This window comes from Stegostoma tigrinum, chromosome 14 (assembly GCF_030684315.1).
Source record: "Stegostoma tigrinum isolate sSteTig4 chromosome 14, sSteTig4.hap1, whole genome shotgun sequence".
Lineage (NCBI taxonomy): Eukaryota > Metazoa > Chordata > Chondrichthyes > Orectolobiformes > Stegostomatidae > Stegostoma > Stegostoma tigrinum.
The window spans coordinates 28,134,274-28,161,963 of NC_081367.1; the positions used below are offsets into that span (position 1 = coordinate 28,134,274).

A 27,690-nucleotide genomic window follows, 5' to 3' on the forward strand; every position below is an offset into this window, starting at 1 on the left:
CTTCACATTTTATTATATTAGCTCGTCCCTTTGGTTTATCAGCACAGTGACATGACCACTCGTCACCATCTCCAACCCACCCCGCAGTACCAAACTGGAGTGCATAAATAAAGAGAATGAAATGAAAGCTGAGCTGGTTTGAATTCAACATAAGCAAAGTAAAGAAATGCATTTTGCAGCTGGGAAATCAGAAATCTGTATTTCCTAAATGGTGAATGCAGGTATTAGTGAGGCAAAGAAATTTGGAATTCCAAGTTCATCGCCCATGAAAATACCATGAACAAATACCCAAAACATTCTGAATTGGTCCCAGCATTGCTACAGAGAATAATCGTATTAGCCTGAGCTATATAAAGCCTTGTTTGAGCTGCACGTGGAATCCTGTCAGCACTTTGCAGACACCACTTATGAAAAGTCGTAAGAAAATATGAAATGAAATTAGTAGAATAATATTGGACTATTGAAGGTTATGGAGTTATTTATTGCAGTTTTCAAGACATTTAAAGGAACAGGTAGACAGAGAAGAACTATTTCTCCAGGATAGACAGCCTGGAACTGGAGTTCAGACTTAAACTGGAAAGCTGCAGAAAAGGATATTACGGAGATTGGAGGGTTTGAATTTTAAGGAGAAGCTGGAAAGTATTTTTTCCCTGGTCCATTGGAGGCTGAGGTGTGAAGTTTATAAAATCATCAGGGGCGTAGATAAAATGAATAGGCACTGTCTTCCAGGAGTGGTGTTCGAAACCAGAGGGCATTGAAGGGGAACATTTAAAAGGGAACTGAGGGGCAACTTTTTCACTCAGACGGTGTTTTATACATGGAACCAATTGCTAGAGAAGTTGGCATCGACTGATACAATCACAACATTTAAAAGACATTTGGACAGGTACATTGATAAGAGAGGCTGAGAGAAATATGGGCCAAATGCAGGCAAATGGAACAAGTTCGGGGAACCTGATCGGCACGGATGATTTGCGCAAAACGGTCAGTGTCTGCGTTATATGTCGCAACAATTCTATAACTAAAACTACAGCCAGATTTTCAGAAATGAAATGACGAAACATCTCTGTTCAGAAAGTTTGGAACTTTCCTATGAAAAAGACAGTTGGTACTTGATCAATTAACAGTTACAAACCTGAGGCTGAAAGACTTTTATTCATGAAAGGTATTAAGGGATCCGGGCCAAATATAGAAATATGGAATTAGATTTCTCATCAGCCGTGATTCAGTAAATGGCGGGACATGCTGGAGGACCTAAAATGGTCTACGCCTGCCTTTTTTTTTATGAAAAAAGATATCTCATTACGTCCTATGACATTAAATACATCTTCAGATTTCAACATTAAAATCAAACCCCCATAAAACTCTTCCGCGCACGTTTGTAATCGCAGAATACAGGTTTGATGACGGGTCATTGATCTGAAACCACTTCTCTCTGCAAATAGCAGCAAACCTGTTGGTTATTTCCAGCATATCCGTTTTAAAAGTTTGAAACTGGCCTGAACGTCTTAACAATTCTGCCAGTGTTAAAAAATCTCTTCGGGGCTGTGGTCCGCCAACTCCACCTTTTTATAATAAACTTTGATCGCACAAAATATAACGTTTTCAAATTGATTGTTTTAAAAAGCCAAAAATATGGAATTATTGGCATGAAATGGAAAACTTGCCGTCTTGATGACGTTGCATGGTTCTGAATTTAGCATCAAAACTAATTATTTTGGGCATCAATTGCCTAAAACTGCAGCAGAAAGTAACGGTGACACCAGGACAGTGTTGTACAGTCCGTCTATATAACTGAAAACATGTACCGCCACCGTGAAATCTTCAGGGGAGTTTATTTTAGTATTTTTCTGCCTGCAAATGTTACGGTAAAATTGCACCTAAGGTGAGGTTTCCAAACTGAATTATGCAGTTTGTTAGTTTTTGTTTTCAAAAGAACTTTCATTCCCAACATACAACAGACAAGTCATTGAACAGTGAAAATGCATCCGTGGAAAAGTAGGACTGGTTTCTGACTGACCACTGGAGGTTTGGAAATGTTAAAGAAAAAAAATAGCCAATCCTCTGCCTCTGCGGACACCTCATAGATTGCCATTGGTTCAGGCCCAAAAGTAATACAATGGCTGGGGGAATGCAGTTTGACTGGGACGGATTGGTCTAAATGATCGGCATAAATGGTGAAGGAAACATTACAACAGGTATGTCAATAAACTTGGTGAGACCTTCCGTACTTTTGCTGTCAATGGTAGAATTATTTACTGTGGACTATCAATGTTACCATGTGTTTCAACACTGGGGTCTAGCTTTTTTTAAAAGTTCTTTTTCGCGTTGTAATAGTTAACAAAAAAATCTAAAAGTCAGTTTTAACAGCACTCGAAATCGCGACCTACCTCTATCACTTAAGCTTAACGGGGAGAAGTTTATGCTAAACATTCCTAATTACAAAAACGGAGCTACTTTATATTATGCAGACATAACTGTTCAGTTAAGGTTCTTCTGAATGTGGAAATGAGTTATGACATTGGAGATGGTGCATTGTAGATCATCGTGGAAAAGGTTTTGAAGTCTCATATATTCTGTGTTTAATTTAATCGCGTTTTTCAGCGTCGATTGGAGGCGATAAATTCACTAATTCTGGCTTGTACGAAACGTGAGCTTGTTACTTTATACCACTTCAGGATTGCAGTTAACTCTCAAACTCAGTTTTTAAAACACATTTTATTAACATTAAAGTGTACTCGGAAGTGATAGGAATCACTCAACTCTACCATTCTGCAAAGGAGGCAACAAACGTTCTGTTTCAATGGTTTTGCAGAAGCAATACAGCAAAGTTGAAACATCCTTAGGTTACATATTGTAACAAAGACTCGAGTTGTTTTTAGATAGCTGTCGGTTTTTGGTTACCTTGATGGAAGCAAAATAAACCTTTGTCATTAAAATCTTGCATTAGTGTGTGGATATACAGTACCAGAAAGTGCTGGAAACAACAGCCACTGTGTTTATGCCTTGTTAATGCAATTTATACAAGTGGAATAGAGAACTGCTCAGTGATACTCAAGTTAGAACATTGTTTTGAAGTACTTCTAAAAGTGCTCTATTGCAAGAACCATGACCAACACCCAATGATCTAAGGGAGATGGCAAAGATTTAGTTTCTCCATTTAAATAGTGAATGATGAAAATCAATGAAAGTTAATTGCCATGACTTGCTGTTTGAAATGGTTGATTAATCTGTTACCCTACTTATTCTGCACTGCTCCCACTTATTTCACTGTTCATTACTAAATTGCAGCATGAATAGAACAAACATCAGCAAATAAGTACCACAAGTGTAAGTTGTTGTCATTGAGGAAAACATAATATGTTTCCAATGATTTTCCTGAAAGTAACAGTTGGATCAAAGTTGTGCAGTCACACTGTACATTTTTCTTTTCAATGTCCAAAGGTTATATAGACCAGATTGATAACTTTTGAATTGTGTTGTTACTTTTTTTGCTACTTTGAGACAATTTTAAAATCTATGCTAGAACCTGGGAAGTGCACAAGCAATTGATATCAGTAAAATGAAACATGGATGCTTACATTCGTTACATTAAAAACAATAACAAAGTAAAAGTGAACTTCTTACTGAACATGGTCTTTAGATACCAAGGATTTGTTTTTACTGAAAAAGTTAGATCCTGGACAGAAACCTGGCTTGATAGATCATGTATTTTTTCTCGCTGAAACATAAACACATAAAGATGCTATTTTTGCTTTCACAATAAGATAGAAGTTTATTAACAACAGAAATGAAAAAAGAATAAAACAAACTAGCTATTTTAAACATAAAATAAACAATTTTTGAACACAGGAGAAGTGCAATCCATTAATGCCAAAATCCTTATTTATAAATTAAAAAGAAAATGAACAACTTTTTTACAGTAAGCAAAACACGGCCTTGATACAGTACCTAAATACACACCTTTTCTGTTACTCAAAGAGACCACTTGTTTAATGCTTACAGTGGAGTCCCAATTTCTAACACCTTAATAGGCCAAAATCACTTGTGATTTTTACCTTAGACTGGAATTGCAGACAGCTCTTCCTGAAGGAACTTTACTCCTGAGCTTAAACATATTCACCTTTAAGTAACCTTTTGGGTATTTCACCTCAACACTTCTGGTCTGGGGCAAACTCTAATTCTTCACTCTAAGATAATCTAGTTCAGTATATTCTTCTCTTAGGACACCCAATCTATACAGCCATATTCATTCATATATTTCTCAGACTGTCCAAATCTCAAAGTAAAACTTAAAATCAACGCCCCCCTCTCTCTCCAAGCTGTAAGTGTTTTCCTTAAGCTGTAAAGCAAGCACATTTCAGAAATCTCTACCAAGCCTTGAGATCCCATAATTTAACTAACTCATTCATAAAATTATCTAAGATGTAGAAAATCGATTCATAAATAATTAAAAGTTACTTATTAAATTCAGACGTGCACAAAACCTCATCTTACTAATTCAAAAACCAAAACAATTAAAACTTTCAATGTAATTTTTCAATATAATTTATGTTTGCATCACAATAACATTTTGAATTATGATTATTCACAGCATTTAGCCAACGATCTGCTCCACATCTACACTTCATGGAGTATAGTCCTCTTGCTGATTTCAAACAGAAAAATGAGCTTGACATTTTCACTTTCTCTGAGAGAGACACTTTTTTTTGTGCAGTGAGGCAAACACATTAGTGCATATAACTGCAACTGATTAATCACTACTGAAATGTGGCAGTTCGTCATTATTATTTAATTTGAATGCAACACTGATTCCACAAATCCAAAATAATAATTTAAGTCACTAGTAATGTGAATAAAATGTATGTTTTCTCAAATATGTCGTGAAAGGAATGTTGATTGCCAATAAGAGAAATTTAGAAATCTGCTGTACAAAGGTTGCTCTCTTGGTTTGAGTCAGTGGATTTAGGTTGGAGCCCCCATTCCACACTTTTTACACATGGATTGGGTTTGTTATTTCTGAGTTGTAAAAAGGCTAGGATTGTTTCAGCCTCCCAAGAAATATTCACTGACTTCTGGTTTCAAGGGGCATTTAACTGAAAGCAAGAGGGTGATTTTGCCAACATTTCATGTCATCCAGATCTCTCTGAGCTTCATTTTTCTGGCGTCTCTCTCTGTTTCAGTACTAGTCTGCCTTTTGATTCTTCCTACCAAAGGTACAAGATCTCACATTTTCCTACATTAAACTCCAGCTGCCAAGTTTGTACACATCACTGAACCAATCTACTTGCAGATTTCGTATGCTCTCATTACAACATGGACTCCCACCTATTCTTGTATCATCAGCAAACTTTGATACCTCATATCCTGCACCTTCCTCTAAGTCATTAATGTTGATAGTAAGTACTTAAGGCCCTGGACCAGTCTTTCCAACCTGAAAAAGACCCATTCATCCTACTGTTTTTAATGTATGATCAATAATGCAGTTAAATGTAATGTAAACATATTCAACTCTTGTTGGCTCATGCTGGAAAAGACCACATGACTGGTCACAGCAATGGAAGCATATTTTCAAGATGCCAATAGTCTGTTCAGTGCATGTTTGTGTTAACAGATGGATCTGGTTGTAGTCCCTCTCTCCATTCATATCTAGATGCTTATTTGGAGTCAAACCTTCTTCAGAACAGGATGGGTCATGGACCTGAAAATTAACTCCACTTTCTCTCCACAGATGCTGTTGGGCCTGCTAAGTTTCTGTGGCAATCTCTGTGTTTGTTTCAGATCTTTAGCATCCACAGTTTTTTGTTTTATTTCGTGGATGCTGGATGTTGCTCCAAAGAAGTGGGTCACCTGGACTGTCTTAAGATAAAGGAAGCATAGCGAATACCAGGGAATTGGGTGCAAATCCGTGAATGTGTTTCCAGTGGTCAATGACCAGCTGGATACTCACCTAGTGGAAATTTTTTTCTGTTCGGAAATCTGGCTGGTTTGCAATTGTCTTGATGGCATATTGGGGAATATATGACTTCTTGAACTTGAGGAATTCATTGATAGTGACAAAGCTCAACGTCCTTTATACCTATGCTGATCTAACTGTCTCAAGGTGGAATAGGCATTCTTCCTCTGGAATAAAGCATCTATAACCTGCCTAATGGCATGATGAGCTGCAGACTGTGAGGTCCACACAGGTTTGTAGATGATCCCCAAATGCATAAAAATGCAGAGTACGATGACTTTGACGGCTGCAAGTAGGGGGCACCTGAGGGTAATGTGACACAAGGACTCTGCATACCAGGACAGAAATATCAAGACAGTGGTCTTCTCTCGCCAGCCGTGTTCTGTCATTGGCAGATAGTTGGCTCTTAGCCAAAAATCCCAATCCCTCGATTAGTGCCACCTTCCCCTTGCCACTTTTTTATGTGCTCCTGTGATTTCCTCACTAACAATTAGATGTATCTGTTGAATCTTCTGTTTGCTACTTTGCTGGAGTGGCTCCCATTTGAACTGTATCAGCTGCCACACATTTGTTCACTAGAGCTTCTTCTGCCAACATCTGCTGCTTAAGTAATGCCAACAAACTTGCATTGGTTTCTAGAATCCTGCCACTCATGCTCACAAATGCAAGCCGTTCAGCTCCTCTGTGCTGCTGATTGAGTAGCTGAGCATTATTCTCTGCTTCATTGTTATGTTGACCTATGTCCATTCACTGTCATACCTCCATATAGCAGCAGCTTCTCTGAATCAACAACTATTTAATTGGAGACTTGTAGATTCCTGAATCCCCTTCTTGTTCTCCCTTTCAATATTGCTTCACCTTCCACAGATGTCATCAACCAATGACTGCTTCCAGGAATAAAACTTTTAATGCACACTGCTGCCTGTAGCCACTTCCGGGGTCAATAGAAAATCTAGACCATTGCACAAATGGGAAAATGTGGTCTTTTTTGTTTGGGTGACACAGGTACAGTTCTGTTCACTGTTAAATAATGGTATTTATAATCAGGTTTAAACAGTGTTACTAATGAAAGCTTTCCCTGTGAATTAGAATAGTTACAGCACAGATGGAGTGTATTTTGCCCATCATGTCCATGCTGATTACTGTACATCCATACTGAAGATGTAAGTGTGGCCACACTTATAGAAAGTTGATGAATGTACTGGAGAGCCCTATAAGTTGTATCATATTGGTAATAAGTTTTTGAAAATTGCAGTTGCATATTTTTGCACACATTTAAGATTTTTTTACATTAGTTCGAACAATAAAAACATATTATGGTGCCTGGCATAAGATCATTATTTCTCTTATCTCTAATTTCCATTAACTGTTAATACATTGATTAATCTTTTTCAGCTGCAAGGATGTTTAGCCTTCCATGGCACACAAAGCTCCTTCTTTTGTTTCTCTTCATAGCACAAATAGTCACAAAAAGTACACCACCACCAAAAGCTGAATTTAAGAAAGATGACGTTTTTACTGGGGCTTTATTTCCAACCTCAACTGTACCTGCAGAAGAACTTGGGACTGATAATTCAGGTCTTTCATCTGAAAGTTCTACATTGAAGTCAACATCTCTACGTTTATTTGACACCTTTCCAACTGTACCGCCTTTTGAAGATAATGGAAATTTCACTATTGATTCAGACGAGTTCCTTTTTAATTGCTGTGACTGCTGTCCTCCAGTACCAGGTCAAAAAGGTGAACGGGGAGAACCTGGTGAAGCAGGTAAAATTGATACAGTAGTTTAATTTGTACAGTAAAGCCTGTGCGTTCTTCTTAGAGCCAGTGCGTCATTTTCCCTATTACCATGGTCACCACCATTTGCTCCTGCAAAATTGCAGAATAATGATCCAAGGATTGGTGCCAACAGCACTGCATTGGCATCAGTCTTTCAAACTATGGAGCTCCAAGCCATGTTTAGACATTCAGTACACAGGATTCCTGACAGCTAGAAAACAGCAGCATGTTGTTACTATGGCGTTAAATTAATAAAAATATCTAATGGTGTGTCTGTAAAGTGGTTCAGACAGCACAGACATGAACATTCAATACAGAGGAAAACAGCTTTCACATTTATAGAGTCGTAGAGCTGTACAGCATGGAAACAAACCCTTCAGTCCAACTTGTCCACGCTGACCAGATATCCTAAATTAATTTAGTCCCATTTGTTGGCATTTGGCCCATGTCCCTCTTCAACCCATCCTATTCATATACCCATCCAGATGCATTTTAAATATCATAATTGTGCCAGCCTCCACCACTTCCTCTAGCAGCTTATTTCATACATGCACAACCTCTGCATGAAAAACTTGCCCCTTAGGTCCCTTTTAAATCTTTCCCCTCTCACCTTAAACCAATGCTCTCTAGTTTTGGACTCTCCCCCTCCGGGGAAAAGGCTTTGGCTATTCACCCTATCCATGCCCCTCATGATTTTATAAACCTCCATAAAAGCCACTCCTCAGCCTTCCGGACTGTAATTTGGTGTTATTTTCTCCTGCACCCATTTTGAGAGTTCTTTCCTGTTGACAGGTAAATACATGCTCAATTGTTGTTTCTAAGGTTGAACTTTGTCTGCCTCTCCATTTTCCTGAGCAAATTGAAAATTTTAATCAATTTTGCTTTAAGAGTGACCAGTTGGCCTTTTACATGGATGCCAATACTGGGCAACAAAATCTTCGTCTCTACGAAACTCCTCATGCTTCGGTCACTGAGTACTAAGAATGTCAAATATACATTTGATTAATGAGGTCAGTAGAGAACAATACAAATATTCAGGATGTCTAAAGAACAGTGGTCCCCAGCACTATAGTTAGCTGCAATATTATCTCCATAAAGCACTGCTAAGAGGTAAATGTTCCATTCATATTTACTATTAGCCTTGTAATTTAGAAACATTGATGCTTGATCAAAGTGCAGTTTTCTTTGTTCATATCCACTATTTCATCCAGCAGTTTATTTTAATGAAAAACACAAGATGGCTTAATCAATATTTTAGGGATCTAAAGTGCAACTGGAAATAAAAATTCGATCAATGTTAGAAATGAATTTATATGCTAGGACGATGAATCATTTCTGTACTTATTCTACATTTGCTGCCCACTGTCAGACACTGAAAGCACTCTCAGACAAGTAAAGTATGGGCTATGTGTGAAATGAATCAACATTTACTGCCCTCAGTGTCAGAACGGAGCCATCGTCTGCAAAAGATTTTTCACACCTTGACACTGTCCATTGTTTGTAATCTTTTCCACTGCCTGGAACACAGCACGTTATTCAATTACAAAATAAAATGTAGTGCCACTCTGATGTGAACAAAAGCAGCACAGTCATTGCAGTCAAACTTCAACTGTCACTGGTACAGACAGCTTAAGAACCAATTTTCAGGTAGTTAAGAGTTACTCTAAATTGAAAATGTCATTCTTTTTACATTTTTCACAACAACACCTTGCAAGTATCTTGTCCCTATAGCATCTGGAAGAGCATGCCAGAAAAATCAAAGCAATGAGCAGGTATCTGTCATTTTTCACATTTGGATGGAGAGTGTGAAACTGTTTCCATTCATAAAAGGATCTAGAATGAGAGGGAAAAACTTTAAAGTGATTTACAGAAGAAGCAAGTTTGGAATGAGAAATTCTTCTTTTCACACAATGATTGGTTCAGGTCTGAAATGCATTGGCTGGAAGTATGGTGGAGACACGTTCCATTGAGGCATTCACAAGGGCAAAGGATGATCGTTTTTGCTACAGTAAATTGCAGTGGTTTGGGGAAAAGACAGGACAGTGGCACTAATACATGATGCTTATTTGGAGAGCCAGACATGATGGGCTGAATGGCAGCCTTGTGTACTGTGACAATTCTGTGGGGAGGAAAAAAAAAATCAATATGTATAAAATCAAACTAAGTATTCAAAATAGCTGCAGAGAACTATAAATATCATAAGATTGCCAAAGTTTTAAGTTTTTTTTCAACTTAACTATACCACATTGTTTATCGTGTATAGGGGACAGGACTGTAGTAATCAGGAGTGCCTACAATATGAGATACATGAGGGTGTCAAGTGTAATGGTTCAGGATTTATTCCAATTTGACACAGCAGTAGTTTATCATTTTTTTTCTCTGGCATTAATCATATTACAGCTATGACTAAAGTTAGAAATTCTAATTGTAAAGCAGAAAAAGTACAAATTTTGAATGAAATTTTTAAAACAGCTGGATTATCCTGAAAGTTAACTTGTAGGAAACCAATGTTTCACCTTTTGGTGTGTTCCACTGAGTAATTGTATTTGTCATTAATTTGTTAGAGAGAGGTTTGATAAAGTTCTGTATTTAGTCTATTTACAGATGAAATAAAGATGCTTGGAGCATGAATTTAAGTACCTATTTGTTCAGTATTTGTTACCTTTCACCTGTTATAGGGCCTCCAGGTGAAAAAGGAGACCAGGGCATTGTAGGTCTTCCTGGACCCCCAGGTCCAGCTGGTATAAAGGGTGCTGTTGGAGAGAAAGGTGAGTAGATATTTGCTTTTTTTTTGACTAAATTCGAGTTGCATCCAGCTTTTTGGAGGGTTTTTTTGCCATAACTTAGCAATACTTAGCGAACTTGCCTCATTTACTACTAACCCTATCCCAATAGCACTCTCACATCTGATTCTAGCTCTACCTTGTTCTGGGAACAACTTGCCACTCATCGAATAATTGATAAAAAGACCAGTATCCCTCTTGGTTGTGCCATCTTTCAAAGGTTGCTGTGCACCTGGAAGAGCACCCTTTTTCTGGAGCACTGGCAGAGGAGGCCATGCCACTGGATCCTGGCAGCGTGACCTGACGTCAACCTCTACAATGTCAACAATGTGGAAGACTGGCCAGTAGTACCACAGCAAGGTCAAGGACCTGTTCCACTTTGCCAGGGTAAGTGCCAAACTCTTAAATTGTGCTCGCTCTATCTCTGCTACTTCACTCACCAACCAACACTCAACCCCCTGCCCAACCAAGGGCTCTGCCATTCTCACTTGTCTGCAACATCTTCACACGTCTGCTGTCAGCCCCCCTATTCCCAAATGACCACCACTATCCCTGTGTACCTTCTGTGCTGTCTACTCATTCCTTCTGAAGACATCACTCCATTTCCTCCGCCTGAGCTAGCACTAACGGTTGTGCCAACAATTTGCAGCTCACTTAATCCATACCTTTCTCTCCTTGCAGGAGAAAACAGCCCATAACAGGACAGAAAGAGCCCAAGCAGGTTGGGGGTTTGCCCAGCTTAGTCTACTCAACTGTCATAAGGAGAAAACCCAGCCCCTGCAGGAGAAGGTCAAGACTACTTCTGCAAAAATGCCATGTCTTGCCAACTTGGTAAGTAACACTCTTCATTCCACTACAACTCTCACAGTAACACAGCTAATTATCATTGTGATTCATTTCTAATCATTGGCCATGATGCTTTTTCTCCCCTGTGTCTTCTAGGTACCAACAGGATGCCCCCACATCCATGGTGGATTGACTGGCTGCCCCAGAAGTGCCGTCTCTTCCTTTGAGGAGGAGACCCCTGAGGCCTTCCAAGAAAGCACTAGCAAGGCTGTCTCCTTCACTGTCCACCAGCTCACATACTGACACCTCAGTGGGAATGTTAGGCTACAAAAGTGTGGGAGCAATCTGGTGAGCACCTCACTCTGACAGGTTTGCAGCTGGGTGAGGAAGAAATACTCAATGCTGCTAGCATTCTACGGACTGCCAGAGACCAGGCACCTACTCGAGCCTCGAGCAGGGGAGGAACCTGCGTGCTGGCAATCAGGAATTTTGTCCAGGTGCATGGGGAGGGGCAGGAGAAGCAAATGGGCATATAGAACACAATGGCCCTCATTGCCCAGAGACTGCTGGAGAGTAGTCAAGCATGTTTCTGCATCTGGGCAGCTGCCAAGGAGAGGTAAGTCTAACATGTGCCTGCACTCCACCTCCCCAGCTACTGTTCCTCAGGACTGAAGGCATGATGGACGGGGGACTTAGTATGAACTACATGACCCCCTACCACAAAGGAGCCAGGCAAATTGTAGGAGTCAACCAACTTGAGGAGGAACCACACACCAGAAGCTCGTCAACCTGTAAAGCTGTCCAGATAGAAATTCTGCTGGAGTCACCCGAAGAAGCCTCCAGGACCAATGTGCTTCCTGCTGAGCAGCTTCCATCTACGCTGTCAGGGAAACCAGGGACAACACTGAGCAAAAGGCAGAGAAAGAAGGAAAACATGTTGATGAGGACATTTTGGTGGCAACGGTAACAAATGCTGTACAAGAAGTCTCAAGTTTGCCTAAAATTTCATTGTTTTGGCACAGCATCTATTTGAGTCTTTGTTATCCCTGAGTGTAACTGTGACAGTATGATGCTTAACACCATGTCTGTGCAGGATGAACAGAGAGTGATGTCTATGTTAAGAACCTGCTGCACCATCTTGAAGCAAAATGAACAAGGTGCATACGGGGCAATCCGAACACCATTTCCCCTCATTTTAAAACATCCATATTGATTTACTGACCTCTGTGTCAAAAGGTACTGGCGTGAATGAGATGGTTAGTGACATCTGGGTCATGGAGGTGTGCAGCAACAGGGAGTCATTATGTCAGGATGGCCAGGGATTAGGGGCCCAGCAGAGCTGTGTTCTGTACAGTGCAGCCAGGGATTAGGGGCCCAGCAGAGCTGTGTTCTGTACAGTGCAGCCAGGGATTAGGGGCTCTGCAGAGCTGTGTTCTGTACAGTGCAGTGATGTGAGGGCTTTTTAAAATAGCTGTCACATACGTTGCTCCTGCAGCCCCTCATCACCGTTCCAGGCTGTTATCCTGCCTATTTGTGGTGTGGTCACTGCCATTTTCCTTCCTTTCCTTGCATCCTTTTGAATTCCAACAAGACAGAGGGCTAGATACCTGTTCTTACAAGCAACATGTCTTTGCAGCCTTTCAGTTTTAGTGCAATGCAAGGTACTTCTGTCATAGCGTCATAGAGTTATAAGCACAGAAACACCCTTTGGTCCAACACATCCATGCTGACCAGATATCCTAAACTGCCCTTGTCACATTTGCCGGCATTTGGCCCATATCCCTCTGATCCACTTGCTGCTCAGGAATTACACACAGAGGTGATCACTTCCTGTTAATGTACCCATTCAGATGCCTATTAAATGTTATAATTGTACTCTGAAAGCTCGTTCCATACATGCATCACCCTCTATGTGAAAAAACTGACCCTCTGGTCCCTTTTTAAATCTTACCCCTCTCACCTTAAACCTATGCCCTCTGGCTTTGGATTCACCTACCATAGGAAAAAGACCTTGGCTATTCACCCTATTCGTGCCCCTCATGATTTTATCAACCTCTGTGTGTGTGCCTCCTAAACAGCAAGTGGATCAGAGAGGTGCGGTGATGATGGGTTGACTTGTCAGATGCCAGTATCTGTCGATGAAGTGTGCAGGTGGATCATGCCCACAAATGTTCTTTGGTGCTGAGCAACATGGAGACTGTTTGTAGCCAGGTACCTACTCTGAATTCAATGTTGAGAATTTTTGATTCTAGCTTGTTTGTTGAATTTGGTAAGATAGGAAGCTGAATCTTAATGAGGTGAGTTGTGATGCCAATAATGTATTTGACAAGCTATAATCCTGCTTAGTTTGCAACTCCCCACTGCCTACCAAGAAATTGAGCTCAGCATTTGGCAAATACATAAAAGATGTAGCACGTTGCTCCTGATGTTGAGACAAGCTTTGCGAGACCTCTCACCATAGTCCCAGGCGCTCAGTCCCCTGTAAAATTCAGCCCAATATTCCTTACGTACACATTCGACCAAATTAGACATACTGCAGTTTAAAGAAGGATTCCACTTTAATTGATGTGTCAAATTGATAGATAGTAAAAATATGTAAGAGCATAAGAAATAGCAGCATGAAGGGCCATATGAACCTCTTGAGCCTGCTGCTCCATGTAATACAATTACAGTTGAGCCTTGCCATGAACTCCACTTGCCCAATCCCCATGTATTTGGTTTCAGTCTTGAATATACTTATCGAGCAACTGCCTGAGCTAGAGAAGAACCAAAAGAACTGCGGATGCTGTAAATCCAGAGCAAAAACAAAGTTGCTGGAAAAGCTCAGCAGGTCTGGCAGCATTTGTGGAGGAGAAAACAGAGTTAATGTTTCGGGTCCGGTGACCCTTCCTCAGAACTCTGCCTTCTGAGGAAGGGTCACTGGACCAGAAACATTAACTCTGTTTTCTCCTCCACAAATGCTGCCAGACCTGCTGAGCTTTTCTAGCAACTTTGTTTTTGCTCTCTGAGCTAGAGAATTGCAATCAAAGACTCAGAACCAACTGAGTGAAAATGTGGTTCTCCAGCTTGAAAATATCTATCCTCGTGCGAGGCTTCTTAGCCAAGGAATTTAACCTCTCAGCAGCTACAATGTTAATCTTCCTTGGAAAGTGTTTTTGTTATCATCTTATTGGTATTGTTGAACTTCAGTCAAGACAATTTATAATTTATAAAGATAAACTAGACTTGCTAAAATTTAATACTTAAACATATGGTTTAAAATAAGTTATTGTTGCTGTTCAGGGTCAAAAGGGGACCGTGGTCTAGATGGATTTGATGGACTACCAGGATTTATCGGGAAACCAGGGGAAAAAGGTATGGAAAAGAGCATTTTTTAAAATGTATTTCAAAGTTTTTGTTGATCTACCAACTTGGTGGGTTTTATACAGTTAGTAATGTGCAGCATGAGAATGCAAATTATCAAATAATTGGCTATGTAACATTTTAATTTAAGACATTTCATTTACAATAGATGATAGCATTGTTGGTCTGATAAACAGTTATTTAAAACTTTATCGTTATTGTATTTACATTTTGCCATGGACAAAATGACATCTTTATGAATAATGTACCATCATTAACTCCTAATCACAGAAGTGATTATTCAAGTCACAATTAAATAATTTTATAAATTACGTAAATCAATAACACAGAAGCAAAATTCGCTTGTTCATTGGGCATCTTTATTTATTTTTGTGGTTTCATTTTCTGTAATATCCCTGAAACTGTAACCTTAGCAAGTTGGTTTGTTTTCTGTAATTAATCCAGTTGATGTTACTATAATTAAATGTCATTTTCAGTGAAACTCAGTCCTATACACAGAGCTCTTTGCAATCATTCTTTTATCTGTGTCCATATTTAACTCTGCTTCTCAACCTCAGCTGTTTTTGTGCTCTTGTTGCTGTCTACTAGTTTTCCAAGCTCACCTGACAGGCCCAGACAGTAGCTTAGTTGCTTTCCCAGGCCTGCAACATCAAATATACAGTGGATTTCTCACGATGGCTTGTGCCTTATTTTTCGGCACTTGGACCAAAAGACTAAAACTTTGAAGAAGAATTCAGACTATCGATTCTGCTGCACCACTCAATGAGATCATGGCTAATCTGATAATCTTCAACTCCACTTTCTTGGCTTTTTCCCTTATCCTTTGATTTCCTTACCCATTTAAAAATCTGTCCATTTTAGCTGAGAATGTACTTAATGACTACAGCCCTCTGTGATAAAGAATTCCACAGATTCACCTTCCTCCCAGAGAAGAGACTCTTGCTTATCTCAGATAACACAGTGTGGAGCTGGAGGAACACTGTTGGCCAGGCAGCATTTTCAGGAGCAGGAAAGCTGACATTTCAGGTCTGGACCCTTCTTCAGAAATAGGGAGGGGGAAGGGAGCTCTGAAATAAAGAGATTGTGGGGGGGGGGTGGTTGGGCTGGGAAAGGTAGGTGGGATGGTGACAGCAGGTAGTTGGGGGGGGGGATTGGTCAATGAGGTAGGAGGAGTGGATAGGTGGGAGACAAGACGGACAGGTCGAGGAGCTGGGGATGAGAGGGAGGGTTGGTGGTCCCACTCCCTGGATGACATGCCCATCCTGGGCTGCTTCCAGTGTCACAGCAACGCCACCCGGGAACTGGAGGAGCAGCACCTCCTATTCCGCCTTGGAAGCCTACAACCCAATGGTCTCAATGTGGATGCCCACTTCCTGTAGACTGAGGGGTTGGCCATGGGAATCTGCATGGGCCCAAGCTATGCCTGCTTCTTTGTAGGGTACATGGAACAGTCCCTCTTCCACAGCTACACTGGCCCCATCCCCCACCTCCTCCTCCGCTACGTTGATGATCGTATCAACGCTCCTCGTGCTCCCACAAAGAGCTCGAACAGTTCATCAACTTTACCAACTTCCTGGACTTCTCTGCCTCCATCTCTGTTGACTACCTCGAAACTGATATCTATATTAAGCCCAGTGACTCCGACAGCTCCCTAGACCATACCCCCTCTCACCCACCTTCCTGCAAGAATGTGATCCCCTATTCCCAATTCCTCCGACTTCACCAAATCTGCTCCCAAGAGGAGATGTTCCACTCTCGAACATCCCAGATATCCTCATATTTCAAGGGCTGCAACTACCCCCCGCCCCTTTTCAGTGGTTGAAAATGCCCTCGACTGCATCTCTTGTGTTTCCTGCACCTCAGCTCTCACATCCCCTCCCTACAACAAAAACAAAGACAGAATTCCCCCTTGTCCTCACGTATCACCCCACCAACATCCGGATTCAAGGTTTCATTATCCACCGCTTCTGCTACCTGCAATCTGACCCCACTACGAAAGATTTATTTCTCTCCCACCCCTATCTGCCTTCTGGAGGGACTGCTGTCTCCGCAGCTCCCTTGTCAGTTCCACACTCCCCACTAGCTCCACCACACCCGGCACGTTTCCCTGCAACCACAGGAAGTGCTACAGCTGCCCCTACATCTCCCTCCTCACCCCCATCCCAGGCCCCCAAAAAACCTTTCATATCAGACAGCTGTTCACCTGCACATGCGCTAATATGGTCCATTGTATCTGCTGTTCCCAATGTGGCCTCCTCTATGTCGGTGAGACCGAGCGGAGAATCGGAGACCGCTTTGTAGAGCACCTCTGCTCTGCTCACGGCAAATGACAATGCCTCCCAATTGCGAACCACTTCAACTCCCCCTCCCACTCCCTGGATGACATGTCCATCTTGGGTCTCCTCCAGTGTCACAACGATGCCACCTGGAAACTGGAGGAGTAGCACCTCATATTCCACCTTGGAAACCTACAACCCAATGGTCTCAATGTGGACTTTACTAGTTTCAAAATCTCCCCATCCCCTAGCCTCATCCCATGACCAACCATCCCTCTCTTCCCCGCCTCCTTGACCTGTCCGTCTTCTCTCCCACCTCTCCGCTCATCCCACCTCACTGACCAATCCCCACCACTACCAACCTGCTATCACTATCCCACCTACCTTCCCCAGCACAACCCCCTTCCCCTCCCCAATTTCTGAAGAAGGGTCCCGACCTGAAACGTCAACTTTCCTGTTCCTCTGATGCTGCCTGGTGTGCTGTGTTCCTCCAGCACCAAACTATTGCTATCTCTTGCTTACACCAGTCTTAAATGGGTGACCCCTTACTCTGAGGTTGTGGCCTCTGGTCCTATACTCCCACAAGGAGAAATAACCCCTCAGCATCTACCCTGTCAGGACCCTCAAGAATCTCAAAATTCAAGGAGACAGCCTTCAATGCCAGCATATCTTTCTTTAGATAAAGGTCAAAAATTGTCCACACTATTCTTGGAGTGGTCTAATTAGTACCTTGTATGGTTTTATTCCCTTTGAACTAAAGTCCACATTCCACATGACTTCCTGATTACATGTTGAAGTTGTATGCTAGGTTTTTTCTGATTTAGGCACAAAAACCACCAAATCAGTACCTCTATTATTCCTGCTAAATTGTATAACCTCACCTTATCCCATGTTTTACATCTTCCATTAAATTTTTGATCACTCACTTAACATATCTATATCTCTCTGACTCTTTGTATTGTCCTCACCACTTGCCTTCTCACCTACTATTGAGTCATTAACCTTCTCTATAACCTCTTTGACACTGAAACAACTATTTTTTTCCCAGCCAATGTCTCCATTATCTTAATCTCGCGCTTTCTTTGTCTCCACTCCTTGGTTGATTCTACTTTTGGAATATGGTTTTTGATGCTTATTCCTAAACTCTGGTATTCTAATTATAACTTCTGTACTCACTTTACTTGATATCTGTGTCTGTTCCTTTGAATATTTTTGAATGATCCATAATACACCAGCAGACTTTGCCTAGCTGCTTCTTTGATAGGATCATTCTCTTCTTTAATTGAAATAGACACAACCCAGCTGGTTCTGCAGCCTTGTGCATTCTACTTCATATTCTTGCTCAGAGCTGCTGCAGCAAATTGATTAATCTGTAGCACTTGACATGTCACATCTCTATTTCCTTTGTATGCCTTCATTGTTTTCTAGATTTCTCAGTGTTTTGAATTATTACTTTGCCAGGCATTTGTCCAAGCTCCTTCTTTTAGCTTTATGGTGTGTCTCACCTCATATATTAACTATAATTGCTTGACTGTGCATGTAGAAGTTTTGTACTTTACAGATATGCATTGACATTATACTATACTAAGAGCTATCTTGAATACAGTGTAATCTAGGTAATTTACTATTTCCATTGCACAACTCTTATTTCAGTTGAAGAACTCTGGTAGAGGTGACAATGCCATTTGTAGCAGTTGAATTAAGGCAATAAGTCTACCCATCAAATGCTTCCAAAAGTTGTGACTGAATTTTAACACTACAAAATTGCTGTGACCCAGACAGCAGCAAAAGCAAAGCAGTAGTACATTAAAATTCAGTACTTTATTAGTAACATTCACATATTAAAGATTAATAAGCAGTGTTTTGTATACATATGAAAGTCTCTTGCAAAATTATTTTGTAAAAATGATGTATTATTGTGCCTAATGAGAGGATATGTAGGTAGGCATTTTGCAGCGCAGTCTCTTAGAATCTAGCAGCATAGTTAATTACGATGCATCTAAACTTGATGTGACATCAAGTTGATCAATATCGAGATTTGTCGTAACTGTGCCAAATCCAGCTCCATTCAAATACATTGTTGGTGAAAGAACTATCACTTTCCATCAGTGCAGTGTGACATCCAGAAAGTTGGTCTTCATAGTGAATTGGGACTTTGTCAGAGAAAATCGAGAAACATTTTTCTAAATATTAATTGTAAGATTTCAAAAAGCACTTCACCTTCACCTTTTGTGCAGATTGAAGTCTGTTGGGGTGATTTTGAAAGGTGCTTTGAACTCTGTTGAATTTTGTCGCATCGAAGTTGGAGAGTGAGGTTTCAAAATATGTCTCCATGTAGCTGAGATGGTTAGTCACAACATGAGTGGAACATTGTTCTATTTCATTGTCAGTCAGAAACATGGAATGTTGGGAGAAAAGAGTTATGGTTCAACTTCATATTACTCTTACAAAATGTAATTTTCTTAACAAATGCTGTGACTGGATCATCTAATTGAAGAATGTTTGTGTTCTCTCTTTGCTGGCAGTAAAATTATAGTAATTTGAATTGCTAGCAGCCTGCCCACAAAATTGTATTAAGTGGAGCTTAAAGATAATCAAGGAAGCACCTACGTAACCCAATTTTATTATCAACACATTCAATGCCAAACAAATTGAAAACACAGTAACACAAGGGATAAATTAAAATTGGCTTTAGTTTTCAATTTCTTCAGACCTTACAATAGCCAGACCTTTAACAAAAAAAATGGCAGCTAAAGCATTGGGAGTTAGTAGTGGACAAACTCAGTAAACTTTTTCTGCTTGGTGTGCTATCTTCAGGTGAGTACATTTTGCCGTTAATGCAAATTAAACAGATTTTTGCTTTTTTTTGCTGCAGTGCAAAATTCCAGACATCTCTCTGGTCTTTGCAGCTTCTGCTTGAGAAATAAGCAGGCGAGGGATTGAACATTCGTAGGACACACACTTTAGTGTCATCAGGGTGATAACTTTCCTTTTCCTGCTTTGGTACATTTTGTCCACTTTTCTGACTGAGACCTCAAAAAAGCTGGAAGTCATCCAGGGGGTTTTTATTATCTTCAGACTATGTGGATAATGTTTGTACTTGGGTGGGTAATGTGGGTAGATATTTGCAAAGCAATATTGCATCTTGGTCTTTCCCATCACAAGATGGCACAGCCTTTTAATGACATCCATGTCGGTACAGACCAACGAAATACATTCTTTGCTTTGCCTTCTACCACTACACAGTTCCTGTTTAAATATTAGGGTAAAAATGGTCAAAGAAGGTGAAATGCTCCAGTATCATTCTTGTTGGAAATGTCTCTTGGGAAGAATATATTCCAGACACGGAGGGGACCATTTTGTAGCCATCGTTGGAGGTTTATGCTTAACTTTTCATTTTAGCATGGCCTAATGTTGCTCTGATTTATTGGTGCAATCAGATGACAAGAATGCATATGCTCAGCTGATCCTGAATCCAAAACTTTAGTTAGTTATAGATATCCTTCCCATTGACAAAATAGGAAATTCAGTGGAATGACTGACAACTTTGCCTCAATGGAATCTAGGGTTATCTAAATTTGACTCATCAGGATTTTGCCTTGTTTTTGACAACCAGAGGACCTTGGGTGAAACAACAACACAAAAACAATCCGATTCACTGTCTTCACACACAATTTTAAACAGACACACATGAAATGGTGAATGTGCAATGTAGTTCACAACTGATGCGACTACTACAGTTGCACACCTAGCCCTATGTTTGGTTCTTTGGCTGCGAGTTGAACTCACCGTGTGAGTCACAGGAAACAAACAGTAGGCAGAGAACATGCTTCACTGAGGTATGCAGGTCTGACTGGAAGTCTGCCTGTATGGAGTGCCATCAGTACAAAATGCGACATGTGATTGAAGGGCATTTTCACATTGTCCATGTACCATTGTAACACATTGAATATTGCCTGGTCCAGGAATATTTGTGGCTAGGAACCAGAAGACAGACAGAATTTAGTCATGAATAATCACCCACATGCTGTGTGCAAAATACAAAAACCAATATGTGTTCATCACACAACTTGTGCCTCTCATCAATTAGAGGAGCAAAAGCATATGTGCATTTTAGGTGCTTGATCAACATGGATTCAAGATCAGCTGAAATTGCCTATTCTTCACTCTATGTTGCTGCTTAAGAGTGAACTATGTGCAAGTCCATTTGCTTGCACCTCTCCAAACATTATTTTAACCACAGTGAATCTAGGATGTAGCATCAAGGGACAGGAAGTTATGGAGTTATGAATAGCCTATCCATACCTCAAAAGAAATATCATCAGCCAGACAACTGTCCAGTCAGAAGTCTGCCCCACTGTCAAAGCACTGATAGTTGGTAAAATTAGCTCTGAGTGGTACCTCTGCCTCTCATTGTGGCTGTCTGTGCAGGCAGGAAGCCTCATGGATAGGAAGGTTGGTCCAGGATCTTAGGGGGGATTTTAGCAGTTTTGTGATAGTGGGGAATGTGGCTTTCATACTCTGGGTAGAAAGGAAGGAAGAGGGTTGCTATCTTCTGGGAGGTTACTTCAGGTTGCCAATAGGCAAACTGTACTGATTGTGCCCCCCATGACTTTCCAGCCATTTTCACCACTCTTTGGTGGAGGGGGGTGGGGGTGGAATTTCCCCCCACTCACACCCATTTGGCGATTTGGTGTCTACCTAACTTTTTTCATGGGAGTGAGCTCAGAACTGGTTGGGCTGTAGGTGGGCTGGCCGTGTAACCTATATTGTATACGAACCCAGTGAAAGCAGCTGGCAAGGAGCATATAATACCCAGCTGATTATTTGTGGAAACCTCAAGGCATTTTTGACTGTGCAGTTTGATAGCTCAGCTCAAAAGATGCTCTAAGGTATTTCAGAAATGGCTAGATCCTCTTAAACTGAATTTATTGCTGTAAAAGCTCATTTCATTTGGAAAAATGATTATCTTTCCCAGAGCATAATTCTTCTGAATGCTCTCAAGCGTCGCTTAGGTATGTTTGGCTTTATGCTTTTGCGCGACAGCACTTGAGCCAAATGTAGCCTTTCTTTGGATTCAGGGGAAATTAAACACTGATGGGGCCCATACTCAAGGCAAGCCTCATTGTATTTTTAAACAGATTTTTAAACTCCACGTTGCTCCTTTTGCAGTGATGTTAAAAGGTAGAGCTCTGAATTGAAATTTGCTTTTGATGTTACAGTATGTGATGGTAATTATTTTCTTGAGCTACAGCTTAGAGAAGCATGAGACAAATCCAAAGTTCGGAGCTTCCTGCGCAGGGGGTTCTTCCTGATCCCAACCATCAATTCAAACTCTTCAATACTATTTTGATCTAGATTCCATACTCCCTGGTCTTCAAATCACGAATCCTACAGATTGACATGACTCTGCCATTCCTCCCAGCAAACCATGGTTATGAAAAGAGTCAGCCACTGATAGGAGGAGAGTTGCAGGCTTGAAACTCATTCCCTGTCCACTCATTGCAACAAACAATGGCCAGAAAGAAATAGGGATTTGATGGGAGCTGATCTCAGCCATGACCCCAATTGTTTGTCTTGGGACTTCACTCAAAGCCTGGCAGTTCTTTAAAAGCAACACAATGTGGAGCTGGAGGAACACAGCAGGTCAGGCAGTATTGTAGGAGTAGGAAAGTTAACATTTCTGGTTGTACTCCTCTGATGCTGCCTGACCTGCTGTGTTTCTCCAGCTCCACGCTGCATTGTCTTTGACTCCAGCATCTGCAGTTCTTGCTGTATCCACTTCTTTAAAGCGGTAGAAAGAAAATTTGCAAATGACATGTAAGCTCTGAAGGCTAGAGGGCAAATGGAATATTGTACTTATATAGGCACATCAACAGACACTCTATCTGAGATGGGAGTTGCTGATTTGAAATGGAGAGGTCGAGCGATGAAGTATTAACGAGAAAGTAACTCTGAAAGCAAGGATTGATATTTAAAAATACAACAGCTGCTTGCTTATGATTGTTGAGGGGCCTCTGGTGATGTTAGTGGAGGCATGGGTTTGAAGCATAGCATCCCCTCCCTCACCTCGGCCTGCCATAGATTTCTCACCACCCTTGTGCCAGCATTGCCAACTGGCTAGCGGCAGCCTAATGATTTTGTAAGTATTTGTTTCATGATAGAGGAGTGAAAACACTACTTCTAGATCTCCAAACAGCATTTACAACTTTAGATTTTAATCTTAAATAAAATGGTTTGAAGTTATGTAAGACAAATGTAGTTATTAATAGTTCATGTTAATTTAAATGTGTATTTCAAAGTTTTATGTTTAATAATGACCTGTGAAGGAGTGACCTTTTTTCTTTCACATTGACATTTAAATAAGCAACTACAATTGGTTTAGCTTCACTCATTTGTGCAGGTTAGTGTGGGAGATGAAAGAAATCGTTTAAACTTATCTACTGAAATGAGATGAAGGAAGTAACTGCCCTCACGAAAGTAGGTGCAGAAAAATGTTTAAACCCAGATTTTCTGATGATCATTCAATTATTATTCCAGCATAAATGGGAGGTATGCAGGGGGGTGTCTCGCTGAATCTCCGTTGTAGCAATTCCTTGAAAGTCTGCTTGGAGATTGGAGATTCCACTGGAGGGAATTTCTGAAATTATCCATTTAAATCGGCAAATTTCGAGGGTTAAATACTTACTGAGAAAAAATTAGGCCATTGAATACATAGTCCAACTCCTGAACCCATACTCCCTCACACTGGCCCAACTACATCTCCCCCAGAGCACTTAAACCCACCAGACCCTGATGGAAATATCTCTGGGTCCTGACATCCCACACTGCTCGGGAGCTGCTATCTTCTGTTTTGAAACTGACAACAGCTGTCTTCCATCACTATTGACTCTCTCCCCTCTCCTATTCTGAACCTGATTCCTCTCTTCTCTCACTCTTTCCTTGTTCAGGACCTGGCACCACCTTCCTGTCCACTGCCATCAGACCTGACGCACCATTTATACTCTGGGACCCAAAAAACCTTAGCTACCTGGGACCTAACCCTTTTTCACTTGCTCTGGATGAAGATCCATCTCCCCCTGCTGTGGAACTGCTCTCCAATTCCTCCTTTCCCAACCCAACTTCCCTTATCCTGCTCTGAACCTGTGCCTCTCTCCTTTGCTGCTTGAAACCAGCCAAGAATCTCAACAAATCCAGAACAAAACAGATTACTGTTAGTAGACCATCCATTACCTTCAGCATTCTGCTCTTCCAATGTGGCTATACTATGGTACAGAACCTTCCAGTTTTCTGGTGTATTACAACAATTTGCCAAGTCTTCCAACAGCACCCCTAAACCCCATGACCTTTCGCAATCTAGAATGGAGGTGAACAAATGTTTTGTCCAGATGGCCACATTTGGGCCTTGAAAATGTATGGAACAAATGACCATAAATGCCCAAGAAACAAATCTTGATAATGACTATTTATTGTGGCGTAACTATCACAATAAATATTTTATTTATCTAACTTGGCAATGTATTTTATGGATGAATTGTATCATTTCATACCCTCCTGGATATTGTTGACATTGCAATTGGTCACACTGTTTCTAATGACGGCAGAGTTTGCTGGCACTTATTTTCTCACTAGACCCCTGTGTCTGATCTCAGTTCAAAATGGTCTATTTTTATTTCTAATGCCCACAGATTGCATGCTGTTTTACCGAGATCTGCAATATATAATTACAAGGACTATCTAGAGTAAAATGTAAAGAAAAGGGGAAGGAAAATGTGGAGAGAGCAAAACAAAATCATCACATCTTTTGGCATGTGCAATGATTAGTATCCTGTCTTTGTCTTTCTTTCCTGGAGGTAAAATTCGGTCACATCACTGAATGCTTTAAAAATGTGCCAATGAATGCATCCATAAATATATCCCACAACTGATAGGGAGTGGCATCCTAAATTTAAAATTTTTCAAAACACAAAACCCAAACCTAAAAGTGCACAGTCTTCACTTTCAGTAATATTCACATTTGTCTCTTCTAAGGATCTAACCATTAGCTGTGACTCTGGCAGGAACAGAAGGTTTCTTTTCAACTCTAATTTTCAGAAGTTCTTCAATAACCTAATCATTGAGATTACCTGTAAACTTTTAAACTGAATTTGCCTGAGGAGGCCTTTAGCTATACGTACCACGAAACTTGATGCAAATAACAGGAGTTATGTTTTGTTCAGTCAATCTTCTTCACCGGTACAAATGTCAGTTGTGCTTTTGTTGAGTCTACAAATCTGCCATCTTCTGGTTTGTTTGCTGAGTACCTTAAATCTCAGCGCAATACTCACCAATCCCTCTGTCACCAGGAAATTTCTCCAGTTTTATCTAATCAATACCTTTCTCATAATTTTAAAACTTTTCACCATATCTACTCTGAACTTCCTCTGTTTTACACGGCAAAACTCATTTTTTCTGTTCTCCCTACCCAAGTGAAGTTTAATGCAAAATTTTAATGTAAAAAGTTGACAGGATATACACAGTTACAAAAACTAGAATTCTTTTATTAGGTTGTGAACATATAAATGTTTTGGTGACTGAAAGCACTCTCGGGGTGTTGCTGAGATAATAAAAACGTGAAGGTTCCAGGTTCAAAACTGGTGATTACCAGCACTCGTGTCACAGTTCCTCAGCAAGAATTCGCTTTTACACTCAGGAAGTTTTTAAAACAAATGGGACTGTCAAGCTATGTTAATTGAACTGACTTTTCATGAAGTGTAGTAAAATGTAAGTGTCAAATAAGTTGGCGTTTAAAATTACAATGTAAATACTTAGAAAACTAAAAAGCAAATCAAAACTGTAGCGATTCAATAAGTAATTCTGAATGGAGGCTTAACTTATGTTAGTTTCACTGCACCTCATGTGATAGCTGCTTTTACATGGCAGCTGCATTTCCTCCCTAAGAAAAGCCAATTTCTGACGTCCAATCATTGACCAAAGCCAATTTATCTGGATGTACTTTACACTGGTCTTGGAATATTTCTTTTCAAATTCTTCAAGATCTACATGTTATCTTTCTTCTAACTCCTGATGCTCCATTGCTGTGGTGCCAGGAACAGTTGTCATGTGCACTTAGCTGTCATTGCATCCACTATGTTCGTTCCCTTGTGCAGCTTTGGGTCAGATAAGAACCTTGTAGGCTGTGGTTTGCCCAGATTTGATCTAGAAGGGTAAGGGCAACAGATGTATAGCATTTCCCTCTAAACCACGCAGAATTCTGATTTGAAAATGTATCACTGGAAATGGAAACCATGGAGGCTTCTACCAGTGTGGGTTCTCCTGCACCACTGACGCTGTGGTGGTTCAAGTGGGTGGCTCACCACATCTCCTCGAGCATAATTAAGGGGGAGATATAAATAGTTGACTGCCTTTGATGTCACATGTATCAGCAAATGGAACAAAATGAAAAGTCAAAAATGTACTTATCTTCTGTTGTGTTTTGTTTTCAGGTGAGCAAGGAGCAAAAGGTGATAAAGGGAACATTGGTTTTCCAGGATTTAAAGGAGATAAAGGCGATAAGGGAGGTCCCTGTGAAAATGGTACCAAAGGAGAAAAAGGAGAGCAGGGAGATGTTGGAAAAATGGGGTTAACTGGAGAAAAAGGTGAAAAAGGTGAGAGAGGAGATATAGGAGAAAAAGGAGAATGCGGGGACATTGGTCAGAAGGGTGATCGTGGAGATTCAGGGGCAGAAGGTGATAAAGGTGATAAAGGAGAAAAAGGTGAGCCAGGGAATGATGGTATTAATGGAAGTTATGGATTGACTGGAGAAAAGGGAAGTGAAGGACAAAAAGGAGATAAGGGGGATCGAGGACCAGTGGGACCCAAAGGAGCAACAGGGCCAAAAGGAAAAGATGGTCGCCAAGGTGCTCGTGGTCGAAAAGGCATTCGCGGATTAAGGGGCTTGCCAGGAAACAAAGGTGAGGATATAAAGATCACGCCATTTGCATTTAGTGTGGGATTATTGCCAAGTAAGTCCTTTCCTTCAGTTGGTACCCCAATAAAATTTGAAAAGATATTCTACAATGAACAAAATGTCTACAATCCAGAAACTGGAAAATTTCGGTGCAGTATTGGAGGTGTTTATGTGTTTTCTTACCATTTGACTGTGAGAAGTAGACCTATACGAATTAGTCTGGTAAAAAATGGAACTCGTACCTTGAAGAGTAGAGATGCAATTTTTGGTCAGGATATAGATCAGGCATCTGGCATGGTTATTCTTAAATTAAAACCCAATGATGAAGTTTGGTTGATGATAACTCGAGACTGGAATGGCATTTTTGCCAGCAATGATGATGATAGTACATTTACAGGGTTTCTTTTGTATCCAGAGTAAGCTTCAGATTATATTAGATAATTCTGTTAGCTTGCAACAATCTGCATCCCTTTTGAATGTACTTTTAGTTTAAGATTTGGTCCTTGTTCAGATAATAAATGAGACAGCCTGTTTGTGAAATGATCACAAAACGAACTGAATTTTGTTGATTTTTGTTTGAAGTAACATGACATTGTACTGACTGTTATGTTAGTTAATTAAATCAATAAACTCTGACAATATGGCATTTCTTGTCTTCCTATTTCAATTTCATATTCATTTTTGAAATGGGTAACAGAATATCTCACAAGGCTTAACTAGGTCTTTAACTTTGATCTTAAACCATAAAAGGATGTTGAATTTACAATGATGATATATGTAACCATCTAAGCAGATTTC

The 27,690-nt window shown here is 40.5% G+C and overlaps 1 protein-coding gene across 1 annotated transcript; it reads left to right on the top strand.

The window, feature by feature from the left end:
* Positions 1 to 2,118: 2,118 nt before the first annotated feature.
* otol1b (otolin 1b) lies at positions 2,119 to 27,531 on the top strand. Its single transcript, XM_048542519.2, has 5 exons — positions 2,119 to 2,198; positions 7,352 to 7,723; positions 10,414 to 10,503; positions 14,587 to 14,658; positions 26,429 to 27,531. Exons 1-5 carry the CDS (start codon positions 2,162 to 2,164, stop codon positions 27,310 to 27,312), a joined length of 1,455 nt encoding a protein of 484 aa, XP_048398476.1. The 5' UTR covers positions 2,119 to 2,161; the 3' UTR covers positions 27,313 to 27,531.
* Positions 27,532 to 27,690: the final 159 nt, after the last annotated feature.